General features: G+C 42.7%; 2 protein-coding genes across 2 annotated transcripts; both read right to left on the bottom strand.

Moving 5' to 3' along the window:
* Positions 1–4758: 4758 nt before the first annotated feature.
* PSMA4 (proteasome 20S subunit alpha 4) lies at positions 4759–10170 on the bottom strand. Its single transcript, XM_063412282.1, has 9 exons — positions 10013–10170; positions 9727–9804; positions 9471–9513; positions 8558–8720; positions 7205–7282; positions 6889–6977; positions 5916–6046; positions 5574–5697; positions 4759–5163 (listed from the first exon to the last, which is right to left on the bottom strand). The coding sequence occupies exons 2-9, from the start codon at positions 9727–9729 to the stop codon at positions 5009–5011; spliced, it is 786 nt and encodes a 261-aa protein (XP_063268352.1). The 5' UTR covers positions 9730–9804; positions 10013–10170; the 3' UTR covers positions 4759–5008.
* A 398-nt stretch (positions 10171–10568) lies between these two features.
* Positions 10569–15939, bottom strand: HYKK (hydroxylysine kinase). The gene is made up of 6 exons (XM_063412281.1): positions 15472–15939; positions 15285–15363; positions 14649–14986; positions 13740–13882; positions 11757–11940; positions 10569–11099 (listed from the first exon to the last, which is right to left on the bottom strand). The coding sequence occupies exons 3-6, from the start codon at positions 14977–14979 to the stop codon at positions 10636–10638; spliced, it is 1122 nt and encodes a 373-aa protein (XP_063268351.1). The 5' UTR covers positions 14980–14986; positions 15285–15363; positions 15472–15939; the 3' UTR covers positions 10569–10635.
* Between the last annotated feature and the right edge of the window lie 1154 nt (positions 15940–17093).

Genomic DNA, 17093 nt, shown 5'->3' with positions numbered 1-17093 from the left:
ATGTCTGTGCCAGGCACAATGCCGTCTGTACAAGCACACAAAAAATGCTGCTTACACAGGAGTTTCTTCCAGCACACTTCTAGTGGCAGGCTGTATTGATTTGAATGCTCTGCAGTAAATATGATCATTTTATATACTGAGAATCCATTTGTATATGGCATATCTTCCATGATCAAAATATTTGTGTAAAGGATGTAGCACGGCTCTTATTTTGAAATGCTCAGTGTACATGCCGTGGTCAACTCAAGATTTTATAGTGAATGAAAAACATATTTTAGCCCAAAACAAGGCACAACTCTCCAATTTTTTTTTTTAATTTATTATTTTTTATGACACTGTAGCTCTGATATTTTCTGAGTGCTTCAAGAATTACTGGGCAATATTTGTACTGAAATTGCAACTCTGTAGTTTTTAATTGAAGCCGGTTCACTACTGCGCTGCACCTGCTGTTCCTAACATGAGGTTGTTAGGTAAAATCTGCATTTCTGTGCGCTGCAGTAGATGCATTTTAGAGCCATAATATGTCACTACCAATGTTGAACAGAGCTGCCACTAGAATATGCAGGACATAGGAAACTGGTTTTATTACATAACTGTGGATTTGTGTGCAGCTGGGTCATAACTAGGCAAAACAGATGCTGTAGGATATAAAAGGATTAAACTGTCTGGGTTACATGCCTAACGTTTTGCTAAATATTTTATGTAGCATCATCTGGCACATGTTAATTATGTTGTATTATTACTGTTTTAGAAAACAGTTATAAATAAGTAGCTGTTTTTTCCTGCTGCTTTGAACTTGAAGCAGAATGTTAACAGTATCAGCAGCATGTTAAGTTTAATATTTACCATTAAGTGAAAGCTTAAACGATTACATGAGTAATGCTGTCTTTCAAAGGATCCTTGTCAGCAGGAGGTGACATCTGAAGGTCCCCAGTAAAGACAATCTGCAATAAATTGGCTGATGGCAGCTTTTACTGTGCACTGAAGAGTAGTTTAACTGGAAAGCCAAATGCCAAATTAAACCCAGATAAAAATAGCCAGCTGCTCAGTTCTACTTGTAAAATGAGAAATATTCTAAAAACTTGGTGAAGATGAATTTTCTCCAGATCAAAGCCAGTGTGAAGGGTACGCTTAGATCCAGTAACTTTAGAGGGTTTTCATATTGTAGTAGAAATAACTGCAATTAAAACTTGAAAATTAGGATAATTGTTACTGCAGAACTGTAGTGGAAAATACTCTTTAAAGAAAATGAAAGACATTTAAATAAGTCTTAGAATCTCCTCCAGTCTGGAACTGCACAATGTATGTAGTTTAATACATACCACAATATGTACTCATGTATGAAGTATTTGAGTGCTCCAGCTTCTTGACTTACACGTCTTGTATACTGAGTTATCTATGTATCACATACAGTCCTGAGGCCTCTGAAATGATTGAACACCTTTCAATCATTATATTCGTTTTCACAATGAGTGGAGAAGTATTTCTTCCTAATTTTACGGTTATGAACAGAAAGAACAAATTATTACCTTGGAAATACATAACAAACCAAAGCAGCTGTCAAATTTAATATCAGGAGTCTTTTGTTGTCTTTTAATTTGGGTGCTTTTGTAACTGACAAGTAAAATATTGAGATGAAGAGGGAACCATACCTAAAGGAGGTCATAGAGGAAGCAGTCTTGGAAGTTAATTTGACTTTATTTGAACAGAATACAGTCACCTAGAAAACAAGCTAACTATTTTTAAACACTGACAGATGCAAGAGACAGCACAGGTAACTATTGGAGTAGCAGTAGTTTCATTACCTCAAACTACTTAGAATAACAAACCACATCACAATTTCTTAGGACAATCTATTTGTGAATATTTGCATATTTGCCCTAACAAGTTCTATCATGCACTCAAGTGAGATATAAGCTATCCAGGTTTTTAAGTTTACAAACATCATATTATGCAAACAATTTTAACTAAATACTTTTACCTAACTTGAAAAATCTGTCACCTTCCACAGCACCACATGAAGTTCTTGTTTTAAAATAACATTAAATCCACAACAATAGCTAAATATTTTAAATACTTATGTAGTACACTGTAAACTCTACATAAACACTACGTACACCAAAAAAAACCATACAAAGAACAGGAAGATCATTTTGATTAGCAAAGATACCTCAATTGTATCACCAGAATAATTTTTCTGTTCTTACGACTTATCCCCAAACCACTCCCAGGAAAGGCACAGTTGGTGGTGATTTTTTTAAAATTTTTTTTTTTTTTAAACACACAAAGCCAGAATCAACACAATAGGCCAATGCAGTCAAACACTGCTCTTATTTCTAGGAAGAACAGGCAAAAAACTTGCATTAGTGTTGGATGGCTCAGGAAGATTCTAATCATGAAAGATCTCCAGCATCTGCTTATTGCCCTAGGCTCAAATGCAGAAAAGAATCACAAATTAAATTCTGGTTAGGAGAATTTGGCTGTACATCTTGGACATGACTGCCAGCTAGAGTTACTTGCCTATTCCAAGGCAATCCTGAGGTTCACCTCACAATAAGCTATTAATGGCACTCAGGAGAGATGATTTTTTTTTAATTAAATTGGTAATTACCATTCTAAGATTATACTCAAAGTATTAGACAATACTTCTTCCACCTTGTGCACACAAAACCTTTAAATAAATAGATCTTTTAAAACTTATCACAACGCTTCAATACATTTATTAAAGTCATTCCAACTCTTTATTATTACAGTATCTAGAAAGTTCTCCTTTACCAGCAAATGATGCCATGTTTGGCAGAGAAATGGTATTGGTAATTCTTTAAACCAAGATATGCATATATGACTTATCCCCATTTTTTTAGAAAAAGATGCTTCTAAGAAAAATATTTTAGTAAGTCTATATTCTAAGGTATCTGGTAACACTTACACTATTACACTGAACAGACTGCCTTTTATGAACTATATACATTGACGAACACAAGCTCAGATGCTCTAAGAGTTTCCTAGAAGACAGAAAGCATTGCTGGAATCTATCATGTATTGCAGGTAATCTTTGAGAAGTGAGAAAAAACTCCATTTTGGCATTGCTGCTTTAGAGCATATTCCAAGTACTTGTATAACCATCATCAGTGATCCAGAAATCTGCAAAAGATGCTGAATATTGCATTCATGGTGTCAAAAAATAGAAAGATTGAGCACTGAATTTCTACATAAAATGGAGCTTGAGGTATTTATACAATCCTTTGTAATGGAGATTAAATATTACCCATTGCATGTCACCTCTGCAACTATTCAGGACTTGTTACATGAAATACCATTCCTATGTTGTTATTTGGAAGACCTACTGTGGCACAAGGTATAAATAAAAGTCAGTTGAAGTTTCATTAGCTATAAAATTTGAGCATTAACAAAGTGCTAAGTTCGGTGCTAAAGACTAAAGCAATTTGTTTGCACCAAGACTTAGAGAATGACCAAGCAGGTCCTGCAGAGAACCCACAGCCTCCCCCCTCTCTGCAGAGGGGCTGCCAGTGAGCGCAGGACAACTGCACAAGCTGCAGCACAGACATCTTGAGTCAGATTCCTTCCCTCTGCTCTCAACAGTGACTCTTACAGCAGTGAGCTCAAAAATGGGCTTAGTCGGGAGGAAGGGTCATTTCTGGCCATGTTGACAGAGTACATTTTAGTCAAAAATGTTTGAGATGGATTAGAACCAACAAAACACTCTATGGATTCACTAAGTTTCTTTAAATGGTCATATTAAATCCTGTATACACCAGATATCCTTTGGGGTAAGAAAAACCAAACCAAACTAACCTGAAAGATCAATACAACCCGGGGTGGGCACAGATGGGCTGGATCACCACTGTCATAGTTTGAAATTCAGCAAGGCCTGACTTTAAAGGATGGAACTTGGGCTTTTCACTTTGCTTTTGACATCTGAATGGGTGCACTGTAATTTTCAGTAACTTGTTTTCATTTCTTTTGTTCACTCCAGATCACTTTTTTTTTCAGAAGTAGAAGAGATTTTTACTAATCTGACAACCATACTTTTTTGCATTCAGTATAGGGGCAAGGTGAACAAAAATGACTATGATTCCTAATTCATGCACAATTATGATTTCTTGTGGTTAACTGGTTAGTTTTCTTGACTGCTGTGTCAGAGAAAGGAACCAAATTCACTGGGGAAGTATCAGCAACACTAAACTAAACATAAAACATCTCTATTTCCTTTCAGGATAAAATGTGAAATAGTCAACATGGCCTAAAAATCATGCACTATTTTACTTACCTTTTTGTACTTTGACAAGATAAAGCATTTTCATGTGGCCTTTGTAAAATGTCTTTCTAGTTTGTGTGAGTATAACTAGTGTTGTATGATTAATTCCTTAAAAAACACATGCACTTGTGAAGGCTATGATAAACTGAACACATTTGCTACAGGGCATTTTTAAAACACTACTGCTTGCAAGACCATCAGTTTGACAGAGCCTGCTATAGAACAAAATAGGCCAAAACTAAAACTTGGCATGCCAGCACACTTTAATTCTGTATATGTGAAATGACTTTTCAAACTTAGGAGCTCTTTTCACTACCTTAAAAGGAAAACCCACACATACACACAAAAGTCTAACAATTCTAACACCATATTTGTTCTTTACCAACTAGCATATACCTTGTTTTAATGGTTTAAAGCAATTAAATTCCTCAAGATTGTGCATATCCAGGCATTACTGAGGAAATAAAGACACCCATCACTATTCTTCTTAAATTTTATTCCATAATAAAAAATAGAAGATGAAAGAAAGAGTGTTCAAGAATTAATGCAATTACTGGTCAATGGAAGGAGCAGTAAACTAATTATCTAAATGATGACTAAAGACCTGGTTCATCAAAAGTACTTCTGGTCCTCCATGGCATTAGCTGTAGGCTTCTACAACACAGAAATGCAGATTATCTTTTGCTGAAGCAGGTCCTTTATTATCTAGAGAACACTTGACTTCATATTCTATTTATCCTTCTCTTTTTGTTCTTTCTCCTTCTTTTCACGTTCAGCTTTTGCTTCCTCCTCCTCATGTTGTTTTATCAATTGTTCCACCTCCTTTTGCTTCAGAACCCTTATTACTGTCTTTCCGTTCTCTCTTGTCAGTGTTGCAATTTCAACTGAAACACATGGAACAGACAGCAGCGTTTAGGCAGAGCATTCATCAGCAGGGCAAGGTTTGAGATTACAGGTGACAGTGAGGCAGAGGCTCCAGGGCTCCCTGTGCCTGGCTGGAGGCAGCCACTGCAGCCCCCTCCTGCAGCAGAGCACAGCAGCTCCTCCAGGGGTTCTGCTCCCAGACATGCAGGTATTTCAATTCCCAAACTGCAGCCTCACCCTTGGAGCTGGCCAGCGTGGAGCAGCCTAGATAAGCTGAATGCCTCTTAGGCTAAGGCTGAGAACTCCCACATCCTCTGAAAACATTTTTTTGGTGACAACTAACACTCCAGTGAGCCACATCTGGAATATGTGCACTCACTGCTCCCTTGGTTTAAGCACAGGGTGCCGTCTCATGTCAGCAAACACTCACCTTTCTCAGCAGAGAGCTTGCTGACATCCATGGTTTTGTTTAGAACCTTAATGGCCAATGCCAGAGCAGTCTTTAAGGTCATCTCCCCTTCTTTGTAGTCTTGCTTCAGCATTGACACAGCTGCCTGTAAATTTCACAGAAATGAAAATGGAGTTTTGGGCAATCGACCACACAGCTGAGCTTTTGCCAGGTAATAATACCAACACATGAGTTAACAGCAGCATTTCTACAACTACCTGTACATCTCCTCACGCACTAATAATCAACAACTCAGCTTAATTAATACAGTACAATTTACACTTTTAAACTTGTCTTTTTGAGAAGAAAAAACCCAGAACTTACAGCACTATTATTCCCAATGCATGTGGCTTTCCACCCTCCATAATTTCCACTAGGATCACTTTGATACAGCTGAAATCCGTAATGCTTATCCCAGCCAATATAGAGCAATGAAACACCAAAAGGACGTTTTCCTGTTAAAAAGAAGGCTATTAGCAACCTAAATTTAGTAACAAGATTGGTCATGAGTGACAATTATTTTCTTTGATTTCATTTTTCAATCTATTCCTGTGAACTAGGATTTAACAGACTGCACTTCTGTTGTTTGAGATAAGCACGCGAGCACTTCCTTCCAAGTCATGGGGTGGGAGGCAGCAGAGGTTTATTCCATTTAACCTTAAGGGCAGTTCATTTGTATCTCCACAAATTGTAATTTATCATCTCAGGACTTAAAATTTAATATTTCAAGTACATAGCTTAGCTGTTAGCTTATTTAACTTAGCCAAAAGGTAGTTCAAAAGGTAATTCTCTCCCACTACATATATGTAAAACAACAGAATTATCAGTTCACATGCTAAGGAATGCTATTTACAATATCATTTTCTAACATGTTGCTTGAGCCACACAAGCAGTACTTTTTTCAAGTGTGAGAATATTGATACCCCTACATACAGCCTTGTTTTTGATTCATTGTGCCATTATGCTGCATGGACCCAAAATGTTGAGAGGCTGCCTAAACAATTTTCTGCTGGTCTTTTGAAGGCATTCATTAAATACAAAAGCACTGAAAAGCACTCTATGCAATGGGCTAGCATCTGAGCTTTTAATTTCCCAAACCGTAAGAAGTAGAAACCTCAGCAGCAAAAAACAGTAACCATGATTACCCATTCCCCTCTTAAATTAGGCTATTTTTTTCCTAAGTATAACTTTTTAAGAGAATTCAGTAGAACTGTCCACAGACTTAGATCCTTCATATTGTGTAAGAGACTTGTTCTTCAGACATTTAGTAACACCATGATTCATCATACTTCATTACCTCCAAACTGCGTATAAGCCTGCTTGATATCACACAGAGCTGTTACTAGTTGTTCACAAGGAATGGGCTCTTGATACTGTAACAAATACCTAATATCAGAGGAAAAAAACAGTTTTCAAAACTTGTTTTGCTGAGCATATCCTGCAAAACATTTAAGAGGAAACAAATTTCCAAATTAGAGCCTCTGTGATCCAGCTATTCTATTTCAGCCTAGTTCTGATCTACTAAATGCATGCTCATTCTCATCTAATGCATAAAGAGAGCTGAATGTGACAGCACAGGCAAGTAAAACTATGTCAGCTATCAGCAGACTTACCTCTGTGCAATTAGTCTCAGCTCATTTGTTAGAACATTGGCATCTGAAGTTATTCCTGCAACGCTGCATGCCATATCCCTGCAAGAAATGCATATAAATTAACTGAATTCCTGTCAATCTCCAACTAACACTCACATCCTCATACAGGGCTTCAAGCAAAGCATCTAAAAGTCAGGCTTTTCTGACCAAAACTACACAGCTGCTGTACAAAATGGGTTTATCAGCTCCTGCCCTTTAGGGTGCACCAAAACCATCAGTAACCATTTACTAAGAGCAAAGGCAGACAGCAGAAGTCAGCGAGTCAGTATGATAATTATACATATAGTTCTGAGAAGAGAGTCATGCCAAGTTTAAGTTCTGAGTGGTTTTACAAGAGCCCTGGCGCAGCACACCTCAACACTGAAGGTGCCACACAGATGTGACAGGCCTTCAGTGGGAGTTGCTGCCTGACACAGGGCATCTGTGCAACTGAAACTTTGTAATCTGGATAGGCGCCTAAGAAAAACAAGCACTTCAATCACTGATTGTTTTGTTGGATCTTAATTTAGTAACTCTTTAGCTCAATCTGATACGATACAAACCTTTTGCTACACAAAAAAGATTTGTGAAATTAGGGATTTTCCAAAAGATGGAAGGGCTGTTCTAGGTGACTACTCCAGTGTGCTGTTACGCTGCCTCCTTGAAAATCCAGTACTCCCTACCATTTCAGGTGCTCCCAAAATCAACATGGAATGGGAGGCAGACAGGATGGAAAACTGTGCTCATGTGCAGCTTCTGTCAAGGATGAAGCCCTACCTCCCTTGCACCAAGAAAGCAAAATTCACAAAACTCTTTGCTCTGACATCACAAATGTAACTTCCAAGAGCTAGAATGAAAGTGGTAATAGAAAGATGTTTCATCTCCGCTACAATTGTGGCAAAGAAGCCTGAGGCACACTTTACCCAGTTATCTGGTACTTTTCAAGCCACCGAAGAGAAACAGATGTGGAAGGTGAGCTGAAATAGCATGGTAATTTTTGTTTGCATTCTTTATTCTGCCCCCAATGCTATTACGTAAAACTGGGATTTCCCAGTTTTCTTAACTGCCACAATACCATTACCTTGTATGGCGTAGTGCCAACCAACAGGCTATTCCACCTAGAAAATTCTCCTAGATTTAAAAAAACCAAACCAGCAGTACTTCTACTTCAGAAGGGGAACTACTGAAGTGAACCATGACAGAATAGCCATACTTGTCTGAAACACCAAACAAAAAGATTATTACCACTTCAAATAAAATAAGACCAAGTTATGTGCTAATCAGCACTTTGTTGTTAATAACATCATTGGATATTTAATTACTATTTCAACTTACTCATTAAGTTTGTATATTTTCTCTGAAAAAAACACTTCATCAAGAAGCTTGTGAATGTTGCGTCGCTCTGCTGCCAGCAGAACTCCATCGTTTGCTAGAATTCCCAGGCACGTGCCCGCATGCCCGATGGCCTCCATGGCATACTCAACCTGGTACAGGCGACCTGGGAAGGATTGGAATTCCTATCATCAAAAGGTGACACTGAACAGAACCAGCTACACAAGTGATTTAAAATTATAAGAATCTGACAAGTGCTTATTGCCCCATCTGCTTCTTCAGTCTCTTACCAGGCAATTGTAAATTAACTGGTTGAAAAGGATGAAGGAGTCAGAGAAGGAAAAATAAGGTAATACTGGACATGGCCACTGGGGAAAAAAACCCTTCTATTAAAAAAAAAAAAAAAAGAAAAGAAGAAAACATTTGAAGAACTCTCTGTTCCAGTAGAATAAGCCAAGACAAATTTTCAATAAACAAAGAAAATATTTTATACTGGATTTCTTGGGTTCATCCCATCTTAGAATTAAGAAAATGTGGTTTGTATGTACTTGTTTCAGCATGTGCAAGAATAACTGAGGCGTGACTGCACTAGCAGGATATAATCCATTCTCAGAGGACAGTGGCAAAATCTAACCATAGTCAAACAAGTGATAAATGGTTATTTCAAAAACACGGCAGGCGATATTACTCACTAATGGGACTCAGTCTCATTATTGCTTCAATTAGAATGAATTTGAAAGTGTCCACTTTGGACTCTTGCTGTCCCTACAAAACTGAGTGTCAGTAAATATAATTTCTGTAACTCATATTCAGACAGAAACATGCTACTAACAACCACCCTTTGTGCAAGTGTTTTGATAGTTTTGAGAAGACAGATAGAATAGAGTTTACTTGAAAGTGTCAGGTTAGTAAATACCTTCCGGAGAAAATATGGTAGTTCTGGAGTCATATCTTCGAGACTGTAAAAGAACAGCTCAGTAAGTATCGCCAGTCTCTTGACACCAAAGCCCTAAAGCCCCTGTATGACAGACTCAGCCACTCGGTGACCTCGGGCTGGTCACTGGTGCCCGCAGCCCGGCCCCGGCAATGATCGCCGCCCGCCGCCCCCGCCCGGGCCGGGACTCTGTGGGACCAGGGGCTCAGCACAGCTCCGGGAACGGCGGGTCACTCACCATGGTGCCGAGGACGCGCCGCGGGCAGAGGGCAGAGGGCCGGCAGGGGAGCACGGGGCACGGGAACCGGCACTGGGCCTATCAAGAGAGCACAGGGCGCGTGGATCGGGAACCTCAGGAAGCGGCACCGAGCGCACCCCGGCACGGCCCCAGGGGGCGCTGCCGCCCGCGCCCGCACTGCACAGTCATCCTCAGCGCGGCAGAACGCGAGGGCCGCGCCGCCTCTCGCGCCGCGCAAAGACGCGTCCCGTGCCCCACCGCCCACCCGCCGCCCGTCCTCACTCACGGCAGGCCGGAGGGAACCGCTGGGCCGGGCGGCGGGCGGCGAGACCCGGCCGGCGGGCAAGAACCGGGCGCTGCGGCCGCGCCCGAACCTTCACCGCCGCCTCGGAAATGGCCGCCGCACCTGCGCAGTGCCGCGAGCCGGCCTGGGGCGGGGCCTGCGCCCTTTCCTATCGCCGCGGGGCGGGGCTGGCGCGCGCGGCCCGCTGCGTCACGTGCGCGTGTCCGCGCTCCGCCGAAAGGGGCGGGAAAAGGCCCCGCCCGCCGTGTGAGGGCAGGTAATGGTGACAGCGCACCCCGCCGTGTGAGGGCAGGTAATGGTGACAGCGCACCCCGCCGTGTGAGGGCAGGTAATGGTGACACCACACCCCCGATGTGAGGGCGGATAAGGCCCCGGCTCCTGCCATGGGGGTGTGTAACAGTCACATACACTCCTCCCGCTGTGAGGGCGGTATCGGCCACAGCCGGTGCCCGCCGTGAAGGCGGTGATATTTTTCTCTCCCGGGAAATGAGCCTCGTCCCGCCCCTGCCCTCGGACGCAGCCCGGCGGACGCGCCCCATGCAGCCCAGGCAGCTTTGTTGCTTTATTCAGTCCGGTGTTACGCCCCGTACCTCGCAGCCGCGGACCTACGGGGCAGGTGCGGGGTACGTGTACGCCCGGGCAGTCTCAAACCATGTCTTCTCTACAGTTCCCTGGCCCACCTCGAACATTGTCATTAAGTGTTTCCAGCCAGTTTTGGCTGTGATTGTGAGGTACTCCTTGTTCTCTGGGTACAGCAGAGCCGTGTGGGCGGCGATGACGAGGGACTGTGCAAACCTCCCACTCACCAGGAGAAAGAGGGCACCTCTCTCTTCGGCGGTGAGTGGCAGGACACTCTCAAACCCTGCAAGAACATGTCCCCCAACACTCAGCGGGTCTGGACTCTCAATCATCATGTACATGATGACTATCGCGACCTCGAACACGTAATATCCATAACTCATGTCGCTAAAGTCCAGGATGCCAGACACTCTGTACTGAGGATTCTCCAGGGAAGCAGAACTGGCCTCTACTAGAATGTTGTGGTCATTAAGGTCTCCATGATTGATACCTAAACACAGAAGAAATAGAAACAGTATTTAATAATTATTAAACAGCTGAAACAGCTTTGGGAAGATGCATGTCAAACTAGCAGTCAGGTACAAAACAGCACTAGTTCCCTGCAGCATCAAGTGCTGTTTTCCACAGCTGTAGTGCTCGCTGAACCTCCACTGCACTGCCAGGTGACCGACAGCAGTGGAGAAGGGGGAGCATTCCGAGACTGCGCTCCCAGCCTCTGTGACCTGCCACACACTGCAAGCTTGCAAACACACAACAGCAGGTTCCCACTACAGAACTGCCACATTATCATCAATATCAATCTCAACTGAATTCCAAAAGTTGAATTAAGTACTTATTTGAGCCTTTATGAAAGGTAGTACCGTACTTTGTATATATTTAGTAAGCTGGTATAACAGCATGTAAATCATAAACTTAACTAGGAGCAAGCTCATCAGAAAGATAAAGAACTGACCCTGACTGGACAGAACATTCCTTTTGGCTTACTCTGTGCTGTGCACATTCAGCACACTATTTGTCTATGTCTAGGCTAGGGAAAAGAGATTTACCTTTTTTGCTATTTTTATCTTCCTTCTCTGCAGAGCCAAACTCCTGGAAGAAATTTCTGTGTTTCAGTTAAAAATAATTACAATGAAAATAAAATACTCACAGGCTCGGAAACTGCTTAGCTTGGGTATTATTTTGCCTTTAAACTGCTCAATAACTTGCTCCACCACTGCACGGTATTTGTTCTGGCCCAAAGCATAAATGTACTGATCTAGAAGAGGAACATTTGCCAGGTTCCAAATGAACTGACCTCGATGCAGACTTTTTAGTGATGGATGCTGGAATTTCTTTGGAAAAAACACACAATAATATAGGCATAAGAAAAAATGCTGAGTTTATGATTAAAAGGCTTTATTCAAGCCCCTATTAATTTTAACAGGTTTCTAATAAGACTCACTGAAAAGCACCATGAGTTGGACTGTTGTTTTATATCAAGTAAAAGAATAACCTGAAGAATGATTACGGCAAGCGTCTTAATATCTACATACCGCCTGAATGGTTTTTCCCCATGTTTGAGGTACAAAGATTACCTTCAGTCATTTGTCACTTCAATACTGTAAAATTGCTGTTGACTGTCCACGGGATGATCTTACCTAGCAACTTTGAGCCTCTGCCAAGGCCAGAGTCCCGCTCTGGCAGAGCTCAGCCTGCACAGCTGGTGCTGCAGAAAGCTGTGGAAGCACCAGAGACACAAAACCTGCCAGCGTGCTGGGAGCAGGCACACTCTGTGCTTTTAAGGGTGAGACCTTTGGGGGACAAGTCTTAGGAACAGCTGGTGTGTGAAAAATCCTCAGTACAGTCGTTTATGGAGATACTGACCATGGCTTTAGGCTTATGAAAATTTGTCTTTGTACATCCAGGCCCCACTACTTTAAACATGCAAGGTCCTTAACCCCTCTCTCACTAGCAAATGGAAGGGATGGTTTGGAAAGTGACATTCAGAGAGGAAACACATCTCTCCCACTGCACACCTCATCCTTTTCTTGGACTCCTCAAATGCTTATTAAGGTGACCTCTGGGCCAGACTGGATCAGCACATAGGGCAAATTAAAAAAAAAAACAACCTTCCCACAAGAGTAGCTTCCTTCTAAGAAAAAAACCAAAAAACCCCAAAAAACTATGCTTGTAATTAAGGCTCCTAAAGATCACTAAATGCTAGTCAAAATGGATGCTGTATGAACAAGAACAAACCTAAACCACCTTGGTAGATGATAATCCATATGTTAAGGGAATAAAGAGCGTTTTCAATCAGAATTGCTTGCCATTAATTACTTCCTCCTTAGCAGAATGTCTTGGGTTGTGTAACCAAAAAAAAAAGTGTATTCTATTTCATCTGTACAAAGCAGTTGGGAGATGGTTTCTTTTTTTCTTTATCTCTTGTAACTCCAGGGGGAGGAGGGTAACCAGAATATGAGAAGGAAAGGTTAATGAAAGGTTAATAAATAATGTGAGGTCTTTCATGACCAAGCTTACTTACTGGCTGATTGATCAGCTTTATTATCTGTGTAACTACAGAATAAAGACAGAACTCACTTTGCATTAAGACTATGTCAGGGGAAGTGGTGCAAATGAGAGTGTCACAGATCTCTGTTGGCACAGATCTCTGTTGGTGTAGAGAGGGTGCCAATGTGAAATGGTCACAGTGCTAATTATGAGAAGAAAGTCAGCAAGTCAAAGGGAATTCAAAATAATAGACCAGCAAGCTGTGCACTACACAAAAAATCTTTAAAATGAGCTTGGCATTCTTCTAATTTGAGCACCCTAGGGTTCATTCTCCTTTATTTGCAAGGCTTGAAACACTAACAGGTGAGCTTTGGGTAAGTAAAAAGAATTCCTTATCTCCCTATTCGTGGTACAAAAATGCATTGCAGAAGGATCACCAGGACCATGTCCCTTGTCATGGACTTGGTGAAAGGCTTTAGTAGCAGCCAGCTTGGAGGCTGGCACCTGAGCCATGAGTCAAACTGGCATCTGCAGTCACCAGCTTGCATTTTGCAGGTCAGAAAAGCAGGCAGCAAGCACGTTAGCAAATGCTGAAGAAACATTGATGAAGAGAGAATTCTGAGGCTGAAGCATGAGAACTCACCTCTGAAAGCACTTTATCCACACTGGCAGCCAGTCTCCCAATCTCATACAGAATCTGAGCAGTGGTAGTGATTTTTGCTACTGGTGTACCTGGCAGGTAAGTCAGCAGTCTGACCATGTACTTCTTGCTCCCAGCTCTAGTACCTGATAAGGAGAGATGCAGTCAGTCACTCTGCTGTGTGCTACTGAGTATTAGTTAATGCAAGAGGAAAAAAAGGTGCATCCCAGTGTAGAATTTATCAGATGTAGCTCATAAAACAGATTTAATTTACCAAAGATTTGATTTACCAACTGTTGTATAATAATGTACAAACATTAATACACTTAGAAAATCTATGGTGGATTTTTAGTCCTTGTGCTTGGACCCAACTCAGCAGCAAGCAAGGTTCCTCCAGTGTCTGCACACACCCACACACACCTGCAGCAGAACAGGTCTCAGGAACCCCAAATGTTGTGTGGAAGTTACAGTGACAGTAAAAGCTAAATGCCAACACAATTTTTCTTCCAAACACTTTTAAAGCAATTTATTCTGGCTTCTGAGATGGGCTAGAACTGTATTTTACACCACTCTGAAGGCAAATAATTTGAAGCACCACGTAGTCAATCAGGCATTTTTAACCTTAACTCCATCTCTGCATGGACACAGATGTCAGATAAATGTTTTCTCCAATTCCTTAAGCTGAAGTGTTTTCCTAAGCGTTTTCCTAGTTAATTATTACTCTCCGAGTTGCTTTGCTTCTGGTATTTTAAGTTTGGACTGTTATGGCTAGAATACAGATCACCTGCTACATAACCCCACCGCTCAAACACAAGCCTGGTTTCCCTTTAGCATACTCGTGGTATGCCACACAGCAAGTACTGCCGAGCTAAGGGTGAGAGCGGGGCGGTGCAGGTGCCCACAGCGGCTCACCTCCCGCCTCCAGGGACATTGTGTTACCATCTTTTGTCAGGTAAGGAGTAGCTGAAGGGAAGCCTTCAGCACTGAGAAACATCATGGCCTGGGTCTGCGCTTCAATGAGGTCAGGCTCCTGGCTGTCTTCTGAATTGGTGATTTTGAGGACGTACTCATCAGCACCTTCAGCTGAGACATGCACGTGGAAGTTCTGATCATCATAGCTGGGGAGTGGCCTGATCCATGTCACCTTCAATCCAAACACCCTCTCAACCAATTCAGCTGCCTCTCTCTCACCAAGCGCAGGCTTGGTCAGGGTCTGGGGTTGGCAGTCATTTTCAGAAGACATTGTGTCTCTAGGAGAAAAAGAAAAGCTTGATGATCTGATCTGTATTATGACACCAGAAGCAGTAATTACTGCAACAAAATGCATTCAGCTACTGGGAAAGAGTTTCCTACATCTATTAAACAAGCAAAGAAAACCAATCCCCTATGCCAGCTTAGGTTTCTTACATTGTAAGCTTATCAAATGCTTAGGCTGCAGCCCCTCCAAAGAAGGACTGCTAGAAAGATGCACTCAATCTGTTCAGAATAGCAGACATGAAGAGCTTATTAATCAAGCTTTAATTAGCTCATTTCTAGCGGCAGCCTAACCTGGTATTGCAGAAAGTATGAATGACTCCCTCAGGAACAGAGTTGCTGAATCCCTGATCAGGAGGTCTTCAATTCGTGCCTGCATAAGGCAAGAAGTATTTTAGTAAATCATAACGTTAAAGCAGATTAAATCTTTCCGCTTGGTCACGGCCTTGCAAATTCCTGTGCTAAGAAAAGCAGCACAAACCTGCAGACGCTCGCTCGTCTCTCGGCTGCCCAGCTGCAGGAATCTTGAGCCTCCCCAGACGAGCACAACCTTTGGACGCGGCGGGAGCCGCGCCAACCTTTGCCCAGCCCGAGGAGGCCGAGGAGCTGCAGAAGCTGCTGTGAGCCGGGGCCCGGCCGCAGCGCCCCGTGCTCAGCGGAACTCTGGGCTGGGCTCAGAGGAACGCGGGGCTGTGCTCAGGGGAGCTCTGCGCTGTGCTCAGGAACGCGGGGCTGTGCTCAGAGGAGCTCCGGGCTGTGCTCAGGGGAGCTCCGCGCTGCGCCCGGGAACGCGGGGCTGTGCTCAGGGGAGCTCCGCGCTGTGCTCCGGAACGCGGCGCTGTGCTCAGGGGAACGCGGGGCTGCGCCCGCCCCGAGCACGGCCAGGCCAGCCCGGGGGCTCCGCGCTGCGCTCGGGCCCGGCCGCACCTCCCGCCCGCAGCGCTGGCCCAGGCCGCGGGCTTTGTTTTCCAGCAGCAGAGACGGGAGGAAAGCTACGACTTCTGTCACAAAGGCAGAACACTTAAAAAACCCTGCGCCCACACCGGGCAGGAGGGAAGACATCCGTTTTATTCTTTTGTTTAAACCCTTTTATCACCACACCACATCAAAATCTCTGCCAAATGCTTATACTGAAGACCACATATAAATGTATATAACAAACCTGAGGCGTCTTGTCAGGATGTCCTTTAGACTGTCCCAGAGAAAATTTTTACTGGGACAAAGGGTCCAGTGCTAGAAAATTTACCCTTAATGAAAAGAATGACAAACCTCAAGGTTAATATAGAAATTTCTTCTGAAACTTCTAATGAAAGAAAAGTAATCTGCCATAGTTGACGTACTGCTATGACAGAATTAGGAACCTGAAGAAAAGGGAATTTAGGAGAGGCATGCTGGAAAACTCCAAAAAACCCCAAAACACCCTGCCCCCCCAACCCCAAACAACAACACCTAAAGCATCTTGATTTTAAGTAAATCAGTTAAAAATCCTCTATCACAAAATTTCAGTATTGTTTATAATATCAAGGACACAAAATTGAAAACATTATCTTAAGCAAACGTTTATTTTAATCAAATAAGGAATTTAGAAAAGGGAAATTATTCCCCCAAGAAACATTTTTTTCTCTCCAATTTCAGAACAGGTGTTAATAAAAATTGACCAAGTCTTCTCACTAGAAACCACAAAAATAAGGTTTTTCAAAAGGAAGAGAGCTCTGTAAAATGTTTAGGGTTCTCTCTCCTGATTTCTGAGGCCCTGAAGCTTTACCTCAGTGGAATAAAATCAGTTCAGTGGGAAAGCTTTCATGCTGTGGTTTAACATAGGTGCTTACAGAAATGTGCTCCTGCTCTCTGCAAACAAGACGATGGCGCACTTTGCAGTCTGTACTGCTCACTCGTGCTTCAGGTGCCAGATTGGAGTGCCAGAACAGTAGACCTGTGCTTCTCTTGCCTGCCCGTACTCTGGGGGGAGCTCACTGTGATTGTGAGGCAAGGCAGAGTTTGAAGATTGTACTTTGGCCTGTCTCATTATCTGTAGAAAGATAGACTGGAATAATTTAGCATCCACGAGTTGAACTCCAGTCTACTGGCTGTGCTGAAAGTGAG

Source organism: Prinia subflava, chromosome 15, assembly GCF_021018805.1.
Source record: "Prinia subflava isolate CZ2003 ecotype Zambia chromosome 15, Cam_Psub_1.2, whole genome shotgun sequence".
NCBI lineage: Eukaryota > Metazoa > Chordata > Aves > Passeriformes > Cisticolidae > Prinia > Prinia subflava.
Note: the sequence above shows the minus strand (reverse complement) of the source record. Positions and strands in the feature narration are given on the sequence as shown.

Bases quoted from the DNA above. Each gene is read 5' to 3' on its own strand.
- PSMA4 (XM_063412282.1), bottom strand. The intron at 8,721-9,470 runs GTATTTACTAAC...AATCCTTCCCAG, and splicing joins TACCATATTTTCTCCGGAAG to GTCGCCTGTACCAGGTTGAG. The intron at 6,978-7,204 runs GTAAGTCTGCTG...CTCTGATATTAG, and splicing joins CTGAGACTAATTGCACAGAG to GTATTTGTTACAGTATCAAG.
- HYKK (XM_063412281.1), bottom strand. From the start codon at position 14,979: ATGTCTTCTGAAAATGACTGCCAACCCCAGACCCTGACCAAGCCTGCG. The intron at 13,883-14,648 runs GTGAGCCGCTGT...TCTCCTTATCAG, and splicing joins AATGTCCCTGGAGGCGGGAG to GTACTAGAGCTGGGAGCAAG. The intron at 11,100-11,756 runs GTGAGTATTTTA...TTCTGTGTTTAG, and splicing joins GCTAAGCAGTTTCCGAGCCT to GTATCAATCATGGAGACCTT.